Raw genomic sequence first — 16,752 nt, 5'->3', positions numbered from 1 at the left:
ACAGGTATTTTCTCATCTCACCAAAACCATATGATATCTAACTTAATTTTTTTAATCTAGTAATGCGCAGGATACTTTTAATTTAGATTTTGAACAAAGTTTAAGTTTTTATTTAGTTTTACAAAATAAGTATTACAATAAACTAGATATAAACATCAAACTAAACATATTGATAAACATATGAATACTCAAGACAAGACAAATCTACTACTTGTAAGGTACCTAAGCGCCTAGGCCAGATATAGTGAAAGTTGAACAGTTTGTGTATTGGCGAGACTTAAAAAAGAGCATCATTGCCCTTTAATGAGTTCAATCTACTCTAAAGTAAAATAATACACACATGTATAATACTTAATTATAATGATAAGTCTTGTTCTTGCACATTTGTTCATAGGTTTCACAAAAGAGCGATTTAACACTAACATGAATTTACTCTTTAGAATTTTGGTTTATTAATTTGACTAGACATATCATTCAGCATACGCAATAATTGTTTATCTACATTGGCTAATACCTGGTATTATTACAAATGGGACTAAATATGTTGTAATGACATTAAGTGCACAGCTTGATAACAAAAGCAATATTAATATTTTATTTTAAAACGGAATTCAAAAGTTAATCGGTATGAAATATAAGGAATCCGGTAAAAGTGGTCCAATCTTCCATATTTCTGCTTGGTTGACTGATGCAATCAGTAAGATACACTTTGTTCCCAACTTTAAGATGAGTTACGACAGACTGGGTTATAGCAGCATTTCCTTTGTCTGTATCATCGTCAGTTGGATCGAGTGATATGGTAGCCAGATGCTCTCCACCATTGTACAGTCTACAATAAACTCGGTCAACCCTAAATGATTCCCGTTTTTTCACCAATGTTGCAGAAAAGTAGTATACACCAGGTATAGAACAAGTAAAAGTTCCAGTTGAGGGACTAAAATCATTTCCAATTTGGTAAATGTATCTTGAAAAAGTCAGTCTATCAACGCGGTCTATCTTAGTGTAGGACTTAGGCTCTTTTACAGAGAAAGCAGACATTCCGGCTAAAATAAAATATATATTATACAAATATTTTTTGGCAAATAATAAATGATATAAATACTATATGTAATAATTCGGAAATAATATTTAAGACCACTGAGCTAATCAAACAAACAACATTAAGAGTAGATTCTATGGATTGTCCGAAAATAGAGTACATAGTCAAAAATAACCATTGGAAATGAAATGTCTCATTTCCTACATCAGAAGCACCACATAAGCTTGGCAAAATTCGCCCGAATATCAAATAAGCCTTATAATATGAGAAGAGACCCATCCATTACACATGTATAGAACATGTTTTAATTAATAAAAATTATAATACGAAGTGACTCCAATCGCAGGGACATTAAAACCCATTAAATCACGATTATTTCATTTAACTTTTGATGAGATCTATGTTGATCCACGTTAAGTAATAATTCTCTGGTCTAAAGATGGTGATGATGATTCAGGTCAGTAAGCAATTTTAAATATACCAGAGAAAATCTCAGTCATTGCATAGTTCCCGGAGAAGCTGTAAAGCAGTTAACTAGTACTAGCTAGTGCCTTCACATTCGCAAGGAACTGATTGTACTTCTGTAAATACCAGGGCAACGTTAGAGAATGTAAGAAAAATTTCGTGATCGATCACAATGAAAGTGACATGCCGAGTCCTGGAATCGAACTCATGTCTCCCGATACACAGTCCAACGGTCTACTAATTGAGTTAACTGGATGGTGCTTTTGATATAAGACGACTAAATAGAGATACTAAAATATGCTTTACGCAGAGATATCTTTTTTAATATTATGATTTTTTTTTAAATGATAGAATTAATAGAAACAACTATAAAATATTACACCAGTGTTTTAAAAGCACAACATATTACCCGACAATAATCAAAAATTAAATGCTATGTTTATAAAAGCTCAAACCCATGCTCTGATCATTTTTATATTATGGTTGATATTTTTTTCTAAATAGTTTCAATTTCCTAAAAGAAACAGAGTGAACAAAAAAGTGCTAAAAACAGACGTTTGGTTTAGAAACAGAAACCACTTTTCAATTTTTGAAGCAATCACAACTAGAATGTTTTTTTCCTATAATTCTTTACCTGAACAGGATGGTTTATAACATCTACTACTCTGTAAACTTTGTCCAAAACAATCTTTTCCATTATTTTCGAGCATTGGGTTTGTACATCTTCTTGTCCGTAGTATCATTCCAGTGCCACACGAGACGCTACACGAGGTCCAACTGGACCAATATGCCCACTGACCATCGACTGGAAATAACAAAACTTTTGACACGACATATAAGTTTTTCATGCTTTAAAAATTAATGAATGCCGCGAACAGTTTTCAATTTTAAATTGCGTACACATATTTTATTGTAAATGTATTCTAGCCGTTCTATGTGTTGTACAATTATGCTGATAATATTCGATTTTGTCAAGGGAGTAAAGCATTTCTAGCATTTCTCTGTAATGAAGTGGGTTTTAATAAAATAGATAAGATAAAGCAAGATAACAGACGCAATTTGAAACAGCGTCAGAGTCTGAATGTGCATAACATTGGTTAATTGTAATTTGAAAAGGATTTATTATAACATAGAGCAGAACACTGAATAGTAGATTATTGTAAAAGATGTGCTACATGTAGTTCTACTGTTTTTGATGTCGTCTCGAAAAATGGTGATTGTTACACACTGAATGTATCTACTGCCATAATGACGTTATGAACTGCAATATCTTGCCGATGGAACGGATCACTATTGGGTTGGATTTCCGGGTGATTGATTATATTTACCAACCAGTAAGCTGCACTGGTCAGCAGCGGAGCTTTCCATTTTCAGCTATGTATTTTTAAAGTTTGTGAATCTACCTATTCAGGAAATCACACGTAATTATTTTTGAGCGTAGACACTTTCAAATGGATGCCTCACCAGAGTGTTGTTCTAACGATGAGGATGTATTTACTCCAGAGGGTATGATGCATAACGTAACAGTACACACGCACAACCAAAAAGTTATGTTTCAAATAAAAATAAACATTGCCTTGAAAATGTTTAACATCACCTCAGATAAAAGAGAGCTGAGCTGAAATCTCTCTGCATATATCAACTTTAATATTTGTATACACGCCCGGTTCCAATATTTGCAAACATGTATAAAGATCTACAAAAATGTTTGCAAACAAATGATAACCCATATTGCATTTTCATTGCTGACCTTATGGGGTTGTTGTAGAGGCTTCCAGTGTTATTTTTGACGTGTGGCAGTAAAAAGTCTCCCAATACATTCAATTAGAATGTTATATTTTCGATAACGTTATATTTGCGATACTTGGAGACCATACATTACGACATTATTGTTGTAAGTGCATGTTTTAGGTATTTTTAGTTCTCTTCAATCTGGCATTTCTCTCGTCGAGTGTTCCAGTATACCTAACTTGTATACTGTTTAATCACCCTTAAAATATGTTTCCTGCTTTTTAATTTTGTCTTTTGACAGCTAATTCGTGATATGAAAGCTTCAGAACCTCTGATCCCCTTTTCACTGATCCTGTTAACTATTCAACCATTGTTTTTCCGTCTAGGGCGCACGGATGTCTTTTTTTAACTTTGGACTATATGCCACTTTTTAAGGAATGACACTAATTTGGCACATCAAATGTTCTACATAACACCATATTAACACATCGGCGAATGTTTCAAAATTCAAAATTTTACCAGTTTATGTTTAATGTTAAATTCTGCTTTAGTCGGTGCTAGGGGCGTTAACGGTGGCTTGCATTTACCACTACCGTCCATGAACAGGCTCAATCAAACCGACCTTACAATATTTTCAATTTTGCCATTTTAAACTTTCTTGACGAATTCTGTTTTTCTTTCTCTATTTTCAAAAACTATACGAATCTGATGTTTCTGTTAACATATCATAGTATGCCTACGTAAACATTTATTTGTATGTTTTAAAAATCTTTTTTTCAAAGAAATTGTTTGTATTATAGGGAAATGTTTGCCATATACTGAAGGCATTGGTAATTAGCTCAGATGATGAGAGATATGACACATAATTTCCGTTCGTTTGCTATTGTTACTCGTTTGTTGTTAATCAATTTTTGTAAGCTTATGACCTAGTGTTCTAACAGCATAGATGTATATGTATCATTTTGCAAATCGTTATTGGAATAATACGGATTGGCTTTGGGTATGTTGTTTCTCAACGAGTGTAGAAATTCAACAAGTCAAACCTGTTTTTAGAAATTAAAATATCAAGGTATCACACATTAATTTTGCCTCTTTTCTTGTCGACTTATACTGTTTGATAGTTTTATTTGCTTACGGTTTTAAATGTTAAAATATTTGCAATAAAACCAAGAAGAGGATGTTATCTTGTCATTTTTTATTCATTTCAAGTAAGGTTCGTTAACGTTTTAAGAAAACGTTTTATTAAAATAATATGCAGATACCTGATATCATACCATTCACTCCCAAACGTAAAGCTTAAATCAATTAAAAAAAAGTCAAACTTGCTTTATTACTTGCAATAGGTTATTGAAACATTGAATAATGTTATAAGATTCTTACACTTACCTTGTTTTCAGTAAAAGGAAATCAAAGTAGTACTGTTAAACCTTATTGTAACTAGTTACCATAACGAAATAGAGTTTTAGAAAATAATTTTGAACGAAAAAATCCGGTGTTTTTTTGAAAGGATCGCTTAGAAATATACCTTTTTTATTAGCGTCAGCCAATTCTTCTGTAAGACTGTTTAAAGAATCGGTTATATTGTTAATTTTCTCATTGATTGTTTGGTTAATGTTCACTATAACTTCCTTTATCATCTTAAATGATTTGTCACATCTTTCAATCAATTTATTACTACTTTTGTTCATAAGGCTTTCTGTTTCAATCTTCATTTCACTAACAGAATTGCTTATGTTTTCCACTGCATTTGTCAATTCGAACTCAAACTTTTTCCGGCTGCCTTTCTCTGCTGATAATGTTTTTGTCACAACCTTCCCTGACACAGCATTAGTTTTCTTTAGATCTTGAACTTGAAGAGAAAGTGACGTAACTTTCATTTCAATTTGGTCTAAAATTTCCGATTTTATATTGCTTGTTGTGTTCGTAACGCCCGTACTGATCTCATCGTCAATTTCCGTTTCTAACAATTCTTGAGTTTCGTTGCCTTTTACACCAGATGTTGATAGTTCGCCGGATTCTGTCAAAACAAAAACGCAATATAACTTAATGCTCACAAGCTTCTCAGCTTTGATATATTCAAAGCGATAATAGATACTGTTTAACAACGGATACTCTATATTCATTTGTATAAATGAAAAGCATGAACTCCGTCAATTTATTGAACCTGATATTTATGATTAAATCTGCACTAGAAAAAAGTGCACATCTTAAAAAATACCTTGCTCTAGTTAATTATTTGTTAGCATGGAAGTCACTGGTTATTATTTAAGAAGAACGATTGCGATGAAACTCACTTAGCGCAAACACAAGTCAATTATGCTGTAAAAGTCACGGAATGCTATGAAAAGTCAATGGTAACGTCTATGGAAATCTAACGATTGTTTAGTAAGTCACTGACTATAAAGAGAAGTCAATGATTGCTTTAGAAAATCTATGGTTCCTACATAAGTCTTCGATTACTAAGGAAAGTCATTGACTTCTATTGAAGTCCATGGTTGCTATATAATTCACTAGCTGCTAAGAGATGTTAACGGTTACTTTAGGGAGTAAATGGTTGCGTTGGAAGACACTGGTTGCTAAGAAAAAACAATGAAAACTACGAAAATCACTAGTTCCTAAGGAAAGCAAATGTTTTTTTCCGGCCGAAGGCCGCTCTGTTTTCAGTTTGACCTCCTGTAAAATTTATAAGGGATGATCTGAATATAAAAAAGGGGTTTCATAGGTCATTTTGAAATAATAAACCAAAATCTGGGAATCTCATTGGCAATTCAACATAAAATGTAAAGGATAGTTCCTGTCATTCTTAGAAAGTTCTAAACTAAAATGTAAAGGATAGTTATTGTCATTATGAAATAAAATGTAAAGGATAGTTAGTTAACTCTCTAGACAAATTGCTCAGATATTGAAATTCTGTTTATCAATACTTCTTGCATTCAGATCTCATCTAGTAAACAATTCATTGTTACGTAAAACGTGACTGAGTTTATTTTACACAAGATTACGAGAATAAAATAAGAATTTATCAGGTGCTTTTAGTTTATGATGATCAATAAATGTTAAACATATTATATGATTATTAATGTGTTCAATTCATATAATGTTTTTAATTCTTATATAATTTTGCAATTATTGATCAAGTATTTATAGAAATAAATGCCCTACCTACTGCGTAGATGTCAGTCTTAGAAATTGAGCTCACTTACCGAAACTCGATAGGTTTGTTTAGAACTACATACATCTTAAAGTGCATTTTTTCAAGATTATTAACCATGCAAGAAATTATTATGCCATTGTTATACAAACTATGCACGCACTTCTATATGACTTTGCATTGAAAACTAAGAATTTACATATGTAACATAACTAGTTTTACTTCGGCCGAGTATCTTTTTTAAAAAAGATACTTCTTGTATAAAAGTACGTGGTGGGTTATTCAATTCCGATACGAGAGCTACATTAAAAAATTGAACAGATCTGTTGTAAGCACACAATCCATTGTAGACATACATCATGTACATGTGAGATTCACGTTATACATTGTATACTGATTAAATGCAATGCAAAAACGGCTGATTACAAGATCAAAGTATGCCATTGAATCACAATCTTATACAACATTTTGTAGCGTTTTTGCACCGAGCGGTTAATTCTTATAGATAGGCTCTAAACTCAGACCATATATAGAAAATATACCTATATCTCAGGGTATAAAGATATATGAAGCAATTTTTCTTGAGCTACTTAGCTCATTATTTGTGTATACTAAAATATATTTATAATTTTATTCTCAAACTATCTGGCTTATTGATTTTGACAAACGATTAGGACAATGATTTCAGCTAGTAAACATAATACAGTTAATCAAATAAAATCTTATTAAATTTTATATTTGTTCTAAGACTTTTTTAAATTTCACTATGATTTAGTTTATTATCTTTTACATAAATAAGCGAAAATCTCGTCTCAGACTATTTTCTGCTCGTATAGATAATACGACCCGGAACACATAGACAATATGCCTTCGAGTATGCTGTGAGGCTCAGTTATGAAGTCTATCTGACATAGATCTGCAACACAAAACCTCAAAAGCATACTTAGACAAGGGGAATCTAAAGTAAGGATTATACTTAAGCAGTAGAGTGTTAGCCAGAAATTTCTGAAGTCAAATCAAGTTGTGTGTTTGCGAGCAAACTGTTAACACCTACTGAAAAATGATGCCTTATTAATTTAAGTAAAAGTAAAAGTGTTTGATTTTTTTGGTTCTAAATGATAATTGAGATTAATGTTGAGAAGCTTTACATTATAAGAATCTCAACTCTGATTAAATTGCATTAACAGATAAACAACTAAAATATACTAAAGTTCAATTGAAGATATGTACTCATCACCGACTAAAGAGACATACAGAGTGGTCGGAACGGACATTTGTTCTTTATTTCTTATTTATTTGTTACAACTTTTGGTATTGTACAATACTTTTGAAAAAGCACAAGAATGCGTATTTTCAAGAAGTTTTCTCAGAATTCCCCATGACACTCCCACAAATCCTTGCTTCCGGGTTTCGGATATTCTATTTTATAGGTGTCTACGCACATCGCTTAGTCTACAAATACCCATATTATGGTAAATCACTATGCATATATCAAAATAGTTAAACGTCAATAAAGGCTATTTTATTGCCCATGCAAAATATTGAAAAAACATCACTAATGATCGAACAGCATTAAAAATAATTCCAAACTGAAGACACTTCTCAATATCTTTTTACTAATATTTAGATCTAAAAATAATTATTTCTTATACTTAATTCTAATATATCTACTAAAGCAAACCTTACTCTGTTCTGTATGCTTTTCTTCTTCTTCTAACTCCTAAGTCCTATGTCCTTCATTTTTCTTTCCTTGATTCCTCTTTTGTCTTGAATATGTTTGCTTTTATGAGTTGTTTTTATTTGAATCAAGATTGAGATTCTTAAGTTTGTCAACTTCCCAATAAAACTTTAATTTTTTTAATTTTACTTAAAATGCACCTTGATTCCTGATAATGAACAGCTTATTCCCTTTTATCTTTTAAATCACCTCAGTTTAGGAGACATATAGGCTCCAAAAATCGCTATTTTAGGGGAGAAACCGGTCCCCAATCATAAACAGGGGGTTTCATATACCAAAATGTTAAGTATGGTCCCTAGATCACGAAATTGGATTTCGTTTTTGCCATAAGTGCTGGGGGACTATGAAATCCAAGATGGCGTCCAAGATGGCCGCCAAAGATATGAAATTCACCATTTATTATTTATTACTTAAATTTACCAGCATTTAAATATTAAACATAGCTGTTTTAAACATTCTAAAATAAAAAAAAAATATTCCTTAAATTTAGTTTTATTAAGATAAAAACAGATAATCCTGGCGAAATATTTAATAAAATTGTTGCTTTTTTAATATGTGCTATACGTTTTTTGTGTTGTTTTTTTTGCAAATCAATAATGATTTGTTTCCATGTGACTTATTTACAGAAAACAACTTTTTACAAACAAAATGTACCAATGAAAGTAATCATTTTAGTATAATGTTTAGGATAATCGATTTCTAAGTGGGTGGGGTACAATAATAATTTTATTTAAATTAAAAAAAAACTCCAGATTACTATATTTTGACTGTCTAAAAGACTTGAATCTACTCTTTATAAAAAATTAAAGAGTCATTGCTGAATAGACAATGCCCAAGGTGTGAAATATGAGGAAAAGTAATTTCTTCAATTTAAAACCACTTAATGTTTTAACAGTCAATTTTTGCACTTTCTTTTTTTCCCTCAAAATATTTAATGCATATTTTATCATTAAATATAAAATCCGACATTAAGAATTAGGCTTCGTTTTTTTCGAAAATGTGCTCTACTTAAATTGTCCTTTTAGTATGTAACTGTGTGGATGGGGTAGATACACAAAATTTAAAGCTATTGAAATTAATGTTGAAATTTCTTTGCATCATTTTATCAAATATGTTTAGAAATGCAGTAATATTGTAAGTTAGTATTTTCCATGATAAATAAGAAAACAAGAGGGCCTGATGGCCCTGGCCCGCTCGCCTGATATATACTGCCTGAAAAGGTCCTAATTTTAATTGTTCAGTGTTGATTTAAAGTCAGAAATGAGGTCACCTTGGGTTTATCATGTTTACCCTAGCTGATTTAAAGAGATATCTTTTAGAATTCCCAATGATGAATATCTGTCTAAGCTTTTAGCATTGTAGTTAATACTTAAATTTATTTTCCTATATTCAAGTCAATATTAACTAAGTGACCCCCTGGGTAGGGCCAATTGTTACCCCACAACCATGGTTTATATTACTTTTGTAGAGTCCTTTTCAAAAGAAACATAAGGATTGCACTTGGAGTCAAAAGTCTACTCTTAATAAGGTCATTAAGTTTTAGTAGAGTTACATAGTAAAACATATGTTAAGCTTCTTTTGTAAAATTACAATGCCAAATGCTTTGATATTTGGCATGTTGTATTGCTTATTGGACATATACAAATGTTTAACCTTTTAAAAAATGACAACTTAATGTGATCTTATTACTGACCTTTGGATCGTAGAATTGTGACCTTTCCCAGAAATATTTCTCAAGTAAGCGATACAGGGCCATAATGGCCCTCTTTTAAAAACTAGTATTAGCAGCTGGAACGTAGTGGAGCTGACACGATATTTTGCAAACAGATTCCTATAACCCTTTCCCTAAGCGGCAAGGGGGGGGGGTAATAAATAAGTTGCAAAACAAAAAGTGAACAAAACTGATCTAAAGACATTTTAGAAACTTAGATATAAAATTTCACATAAAGCAAACTATAGGAAAATAAATTAGCACACAAACAAATCATCAAGGCACTGCACAATATAGTTGAAATGGTTAATACAGAATCCAATAGTTCCCTTCATTATTTATTGATTAAAGGCCCATTATGCCATTTATTAGAAAGGGCAAACATGAATTTTATAATGTTTAACTAATGGTTTTAGAGAATGTTAGGTACTCGTTACTTAATCAAAGTAGCCCTTAGTGTGAAATAATTTCTCATAAAAGTAGCAAAATGTAAACAATGTAGTATTTTGACTTCCATACACTATAATAGTACTTATTGCCAAAAACAAACAGATGAAAAGATGGTTCTGGTTATTGTTATTAGCCAATGAGTACCTATTTGGATACTTTAAAAGAAAACCAACATGAAAAAGCTTTTTGAGAAATAAAAATGAAATCATTTATGATGCATAATGGGCCTTTAAGATTTAACTATAATGGATATCAATTTAATTTAATCCACAAAAAATGTATCCCTTTATGCATGTCTGGTATAAGTTATCATTGTGCGCATAGAGCGAATTATTTTTTTAAAATAAGTAGCATATTCTCATATTTCGACAATGACAAACAATTGTTATATAAAAATAAGCACAGCAGGTGCTTTTCAGAATGATAATATCTGTAACATGCAGTAGTTCGGACTGTAATATCCGTCCTAAGGTTACCTAACGAAATCCACCTTTTTGCTGGGTAGCCCATGGGCGGGTACATAGAGACAGATATATCGATCTGAACAGCAAACAGGTCTTTCTTCTATAAATATGATATATTTTATCATATTTTAAATAGTTAACCTCAATAAATTAACTTTTAATGGAAATAAATGTCAATTCTTCCATTACTATTTTTATTACAAAAACATATGTACATGTATTACAACTTCATCGCCACATGTGGAAAGACATCAACCTATGGCATGCAGTTTCATTCTTAAAAACCTGCCGAAATGATGTTCTTTTCAGCATGTAACTAATCTTATTTAACCTCCAGCATGGATCAAACTTACACATACATCCGTCTGATATGCAAGAAAAAAAAACCATTTACATTGGATTAAACGATGCAAAAAAATCAGTTCAACATATAAAAATTTTGATCTTATTGCATTTCGAAACTTATCAATTTGCAACATCGTAAAATATAGTATTTTCTAGCCCATCTATTCATTAACATATATTGTTTGACAATTTTGTGATTAGGGTCGTTGACTTCAAACCATTTGCCCCTCACCGCTGTGGGTTCGAATCCCGACAGGTACTTTGGATTCTTTCATGTTAGGAAGCTGTCCTGAGCTAGCTTACGCAACGTTGGAGGTTCTTCTCAGGTGCTCGTTCGTGCCTGAAATAATGCACGGAAGGGCATCTGAGGTCTTCCTCCACCAGGTTAACTGGAACATTATATGCTAGAAAGATATGTGTAAACATTCATGAAGGAAGGAAAATAAATAAAGAACGTGTAAACATATTTGCTGTTTAATTTTTAAGCATTTTATAATTGAAATTATACTTATATTTTCATATTTTACAATTAGCGCATTGTCTATACAGCATTGACTCTGAAATTTGTTAAAAGATATATTTAAGTCTTTTAAGTAGTCAAAAATAAATTTATTTTAAGGTTTTTGCAGTATTCACCCACCCACTTAAAGTACACACTATCCCATAAAATGTAATTAAATAAAATTTTTAAATACATGTATTAGATTTTGAATTTTGCAAGAGCCACAGCCAAAATTCAATACTTTGACCATGATGGTTAAGGTCATTTAAAGGTCAAGGTAAGTTTAACCTTTTAGAATGTCTTGTCCAAAAGGTTGTTTCCCATTATTTAAATAACCAAGTTACAGCCAATTATTTGATAATATGTAAATATTCAATTATTTGACTTTCAAGGTCAATGTCATTCATGAGTTAAGGTCAATTTCAGTTTAATATACATAAAGGTCCTGATCTAAAAGTGTCTGAAAATAAAGGTTATAAATTTATAAATTATAACAAAGATATAGCTAGTTACAAAACCAAAAAGAAAATTCCATTAATTTAACATTGACAGTCATGGTCAGCTTAAGGTCAATGTCACATCGTATTGATCAAATAAATCTTTTGATAACAAAAGTGTTGTGTTCAAGTATAAATAAAATCCGTACATAAATAACAAAATTATGACAATTTAACCAAAATTTAATAATTTCACCTTCACAGTCAGGGCTATTTAAAATTCAAGGTCAATGTCAGTTCACCTTTTAAAAGGTCTTGTCAAAAATATTCTTTTGTCAATGTATGAAGATAATCCATTGTTTAGTTACCAAGTTGCAGTCAATTGTAGCAAAATCCGTGGAAATTCAATAATTTACCTTCAAGGTCAATGTCATAAAAAGCCAAGGTCAATTTAAATAAAATATACATGAAAGTATTATCCTAAAGAATGTTATGTAACATGAAGTAAATCCATTTATTATTAACAAAGTTATACCCAGTTACAACAAAAAATTGAAAATTTCTATAATTTGACCTTGAAGGTCAAGGTCATTTATAAGTGATGATCAAGGTTTGTCTGGTTAACTAGAAGGTCTATCCTAATAATATTATTATATTAAAGCTTGAAGACAATCCATTAAAAATACAAAGTTATTGTCACTTATGGCAAAAATCAGCAAAAAAAAAAAGCAAAATTTATACATTTGACCTTACAGATCAAGGTCATTTATGAATGAAGGTCAAGGTTAGTTTTGTCTGCTTAAAGGTCTTGCCCTAAAAGTTGTTGTTGCCAAGTATGAAGACAATAAAAAGTAATGGTTACGGTTAAAGTTTGCTGACGGCAAAGTCAACACCGACATGACTGTAACAATAGTTCTATTTTCTATTTATTATTTTTTTATTTTACCTAATTTTTTTATTATAATTTTTTGAGTCGAGCTTAACATATTTTTTCTTTAAAATCAGTTATTAGAAATCAATCTTTAATCAAATGGAGAGCAAAAATAAGAAATTGGCTCAAGTATTTTTATAAAACAGCATTTTCCGGATATTTTTCGTAATTATTTTCTAATTTTATCATTAAAAATTTAATTATATTAGAAATACATATTAACACTTCATTTTAGGAACTCAACAGGTACAAAAATAAAATAAATATTGATAAGTTTAAATTTAAATGCCAAAATTCAAGTAATATACAGTGTAACTTCTGAATACTGGAACTTCTAAAATCCGGAAACTTCTGAAATCCGAACATTTTTCAGGATCTCGAAATTTCTCCTTCTGTTTTCTATGTTATACATACCTCTGAATTCCGGAACCTCTAAATTCTGAATTCCGAACGATTTTCTGGTAAGATTTGGGCTATATCGATTCAAATTTACTTCCAAAATCCGGAAATTGAAAAAGGTGTGAAGGAATTTTATAATTGAGATTGTAAAACCTTCAAAATGTCAGTATCTTCCAATTAGCAGAAACTATTTATCTTGACACCTATTACAATTACAACTTGTCAAGCATGTAAAACACTTGATTTAAGTGTGAACAATAAAAAATGAGAAGTATGTTGTGATGAAAAACAAAAAATACAGGTTATTGATAGCTGGTATAACATGAAATTATGCTTTTGTATTAACATCTTTAGTTACAAGTGATAATGAAATTTAATATACAATGCAGTTGTAACTTTTTAATTTTCATCTTTTTTTCCATTGTATGAATTTAATGAGCTTTCTAAATTTTTCATAATGGCTTAAACAATTGGTGTTCAATGTTTCTACTTTTTCAGATAATTCCGAACTTTTGAATTCCGGAAACTTCCAAATACCGAACCTTTTGGCAAGTCTCACAGGTGTTCTGTTTTCTTAAGTTCTTAGTCCCCCAGCACTTTCCGGGAAAATGAGAAAATGAAATCCAATTTCGTAATCTAAGGACTAAAACGAACATTTTGGTATTATGATACCCCTTGTTTATGATCGGGGACCAGTTAGGTGTTCCTAAGCTTATCAAATTTGCAACATTTTATTATAACATTATTTTATATATATTAACATCTAGTCAGGAATGACCAGACACAAACATAAGAGAACTTTTATAAAAAGTCATATCATGACTTTGGATCTACGAATTTTTCCTTAAAGTTATAGTCATTCCAAATATTATTTATTTTCTATTGGACCGTCCTTAGGGTCATTTGTCTATTTGTATTTAAAGTTGTTTATGTAAAGAAGTATCTTTTTTGTTCTCCGTCTAATTTGCGATGCGGACATACAATGTTCATACACATGTATCTGTACTCACTGAGTAAACCAGTAGCACAAAAATGTGAAAATAACACAATAGATGTGCATACAGATACCTGGGGTTGTGGAAATCTATATTGGGAATAGGTTTTTAAAGGTACCATTAAATGTAACTTAAAATCAAATAAAGGAATTGAGTTAGCGCATACAACCTCTAAGGTCGTCAATATAAATATTTCAGGAAAGTTTTTGCTTTTGATAACGATAGGAGAGAATAATAACCTAGCTATCTTATAACATGCGAAACATATACTTATAAGTACAAAAAGCAAAAGAAAGAGTTTTATGTCAGGTTTTGAAAAATATATTGCAACGATGATGAAATTAAATAAAAACGTTTTTTTCCGAAAAAAAAAACGGTATATCTAACACTGGAAATGGATTAGTCCCTAATTTTGTCGTTTAAGTGCTTTGATGTGTTGTTTTCTGAATTCATGCTGCTCAAATAGGTATTGAAAGGCTAAAACGGTTTAGAGAAGTAATGATAAAATAACAAATAAAGTGAATTAATGCATGCAGCTAGGTCATAGAATTAGTCAGTGAAGGTTGGATTTTTAGGCATGATTGGCTTGGATTTTCAATGTTTAGGATTCCTCGTATTGATTTAGATCTATTATGCGGCACGCATATGGAGATACGTAAGGATTCCACAGCGAGATATTAAGGTTATGAGCGTATCATGTCACGATCTTATGATCTTTTTAGAACAAGCATCATATTCTCAAATCTGAGTTAGAACCAGTACGTTGGTAGACAAATGTGTTAAACAGTTGTAAGATAGCATTCAGTGAATCAAATTATTTAAGCTATCGAAGATAAAGTTATATCGATATTACAGGTGCTAAATTTCTGGTGAAATAATTTATTAGACTATGTAACACTACCTGAATGTCAACATCGCAATAGATGTGTGTTTCTTTCAGCAGGTCTGTTTCCTTTATTGACAGTAAAGATCAAGCCTTTGACAGCCTACTCAGGCTGATTAAGTTTAATCATCTTATCGCTCAAATACCTGAATATGGTAATCAAGTTGTTTAGTGTTAAATATCTAACTTTATCGGTTTATTCAGCATACCTAAAATATGTCTCAACATTAAGTAACAAATAGTACTACAAAATGCCTCAATCATCTTAAAGAGAGCTAGATTCTCGAGTCATGTTTTTCGCATTCAATGTAACCGTCATGTTACCGTTATGAGCCTTATACAAACTAATGAATATATGATTTACATAACATAGGTTTAATCTTTCTTAAGAGGAAATCTCGAATTCGTCTCTTAGGCTTACTATGATTTTGATCAGAAATCGTCCAAGGACAATGTCTTTCGAAATATTTTCCTACCGGCTCAGAAGGATTTCAATTAAAAGATCGTCACACTTACAGATAAGAACACGGATAAAGACTATATCTTCTATATACATACAACAACAAATTGAACAAAGTTTTCAATTACCTGTACTTGGTGCCTTGTTGTTAGTATTTGTGAAAGACCTCATTGAAGTTTCTAATCTTCTCAGCCTGGAATTCATTTTAGAAATTTCGAATTTATTTTCATATAAATCCTTCTTCATGAATTCCTGTAGCTCCTTGATACTTTTACAGTCACAATCAGAGTCACAATTAATGCCATTTACAAATATTGTAATAATAATAACAATAACTGCAAACTTTATTTTATCCATTTTCAATGCTTTCATTGACGAAACAACTTCATTCTAACTATATACTGCGCAGTATAAAATATCCGTGGTAAGCTCCAGAAGAAGTCTGCATTCCTAAGAAAATTTACCTGCATCGACTTTTATACAAGTGTATAAATAGCTTTGGAAGAATGTTTACACGTGTTTATCATCAAAACAAGATAACTGTTTTTTCTTATTTAAAAAGGATTTCCAGGATGCTGTAATAGCTTTCTCATGAAATATCAATCAATCTCCCGGATGCTATAATTCTTGTATACGTAAAGTTTACATGCTTATCAAAGGAATAAAAATAAACAAGAACCAGATGCTGATACCATTCAAACAATTACACTCTATATTATGTTGTATACGTTCCTTTCATATTTAAGTTTAATGTCTTCTTTATGAAAATCTACAGGCACATTATGCTTCATAAAAAACCCACATTTTTTATTTCTATTTTTTGTGTTTCTCAATAAACTTTATTTTTGATACAGTTTCCGAAAAATACTCATTTGTTGCAACTATCTTTTTCATCTTAAGTTATGTTGGCAATTGATATATTATTATATATATGGAAGTCAAGATACTATTTTGTTTTCAGTTTGCTACCTTGACAACAGATAACTTCACGTTCAACGCTACAGTTATCAGTTGTAAAAAATCTAAAATGCACTTAACCAATTATTTAAAC

The 16,752-nt window shown here is 30.9% G+C and overlaps 1 protein-coding gene across 1 annotated transcript; it reads right to left on the bottom strand.

The window, feature by feature from the left end:
• Nucleotides 1-603: 603 nt before the first annotated feature.
• Nucleotides 604-16,271, bottom strand: LOC132722454 (uncharacterized). Its single transcript, XM_060706962.1, has 4 exons — nucleotides 15,830-16,271; nucleotides 4,761-5,252; nucleotides 2,139-2,309; nucleotides 604-1,043 (listed from the first exon to the last, which is right to left on the bottom strand). The coding sequence occupies exons 1-4, from the start codon at nucleotides 16,071-16,073 to the stop codon at nucleotides 619-621; spliced, it is 1,332 nt and encodes a 443-aa protein (XP_060562945.1). The 5' UTR covers nucleotides 16,074-16,271; the 3' UTR covers nucleotides 604-618.
• Nucleotides 16,272-16,752: the final 481 nt, after the last annotated feature.

This window comes from Ruditapes philippinarum, unplaced genomic scaffold (genome assembly GCF_026571515.1).
Source record: "Ruditapes philippinarum isolate M1 unplaced genomic scaffold, ASM2657151v2 ctg1716_1_1_1_1, whole genome shotgun sequence".
In the NCBI taxonomy this organism is placed as follows: Eukaryota; Metazoa; Mollusca; class Bivalvia; order Venerida; family Veneridae; genus Ruditapes; species Ruditapes philippinarum.
The sequence above is the reverse complement of the archived record's forward strand: the minus strand, read 5'-3'. Positions and strand labels throughout refer to the sequence as shown.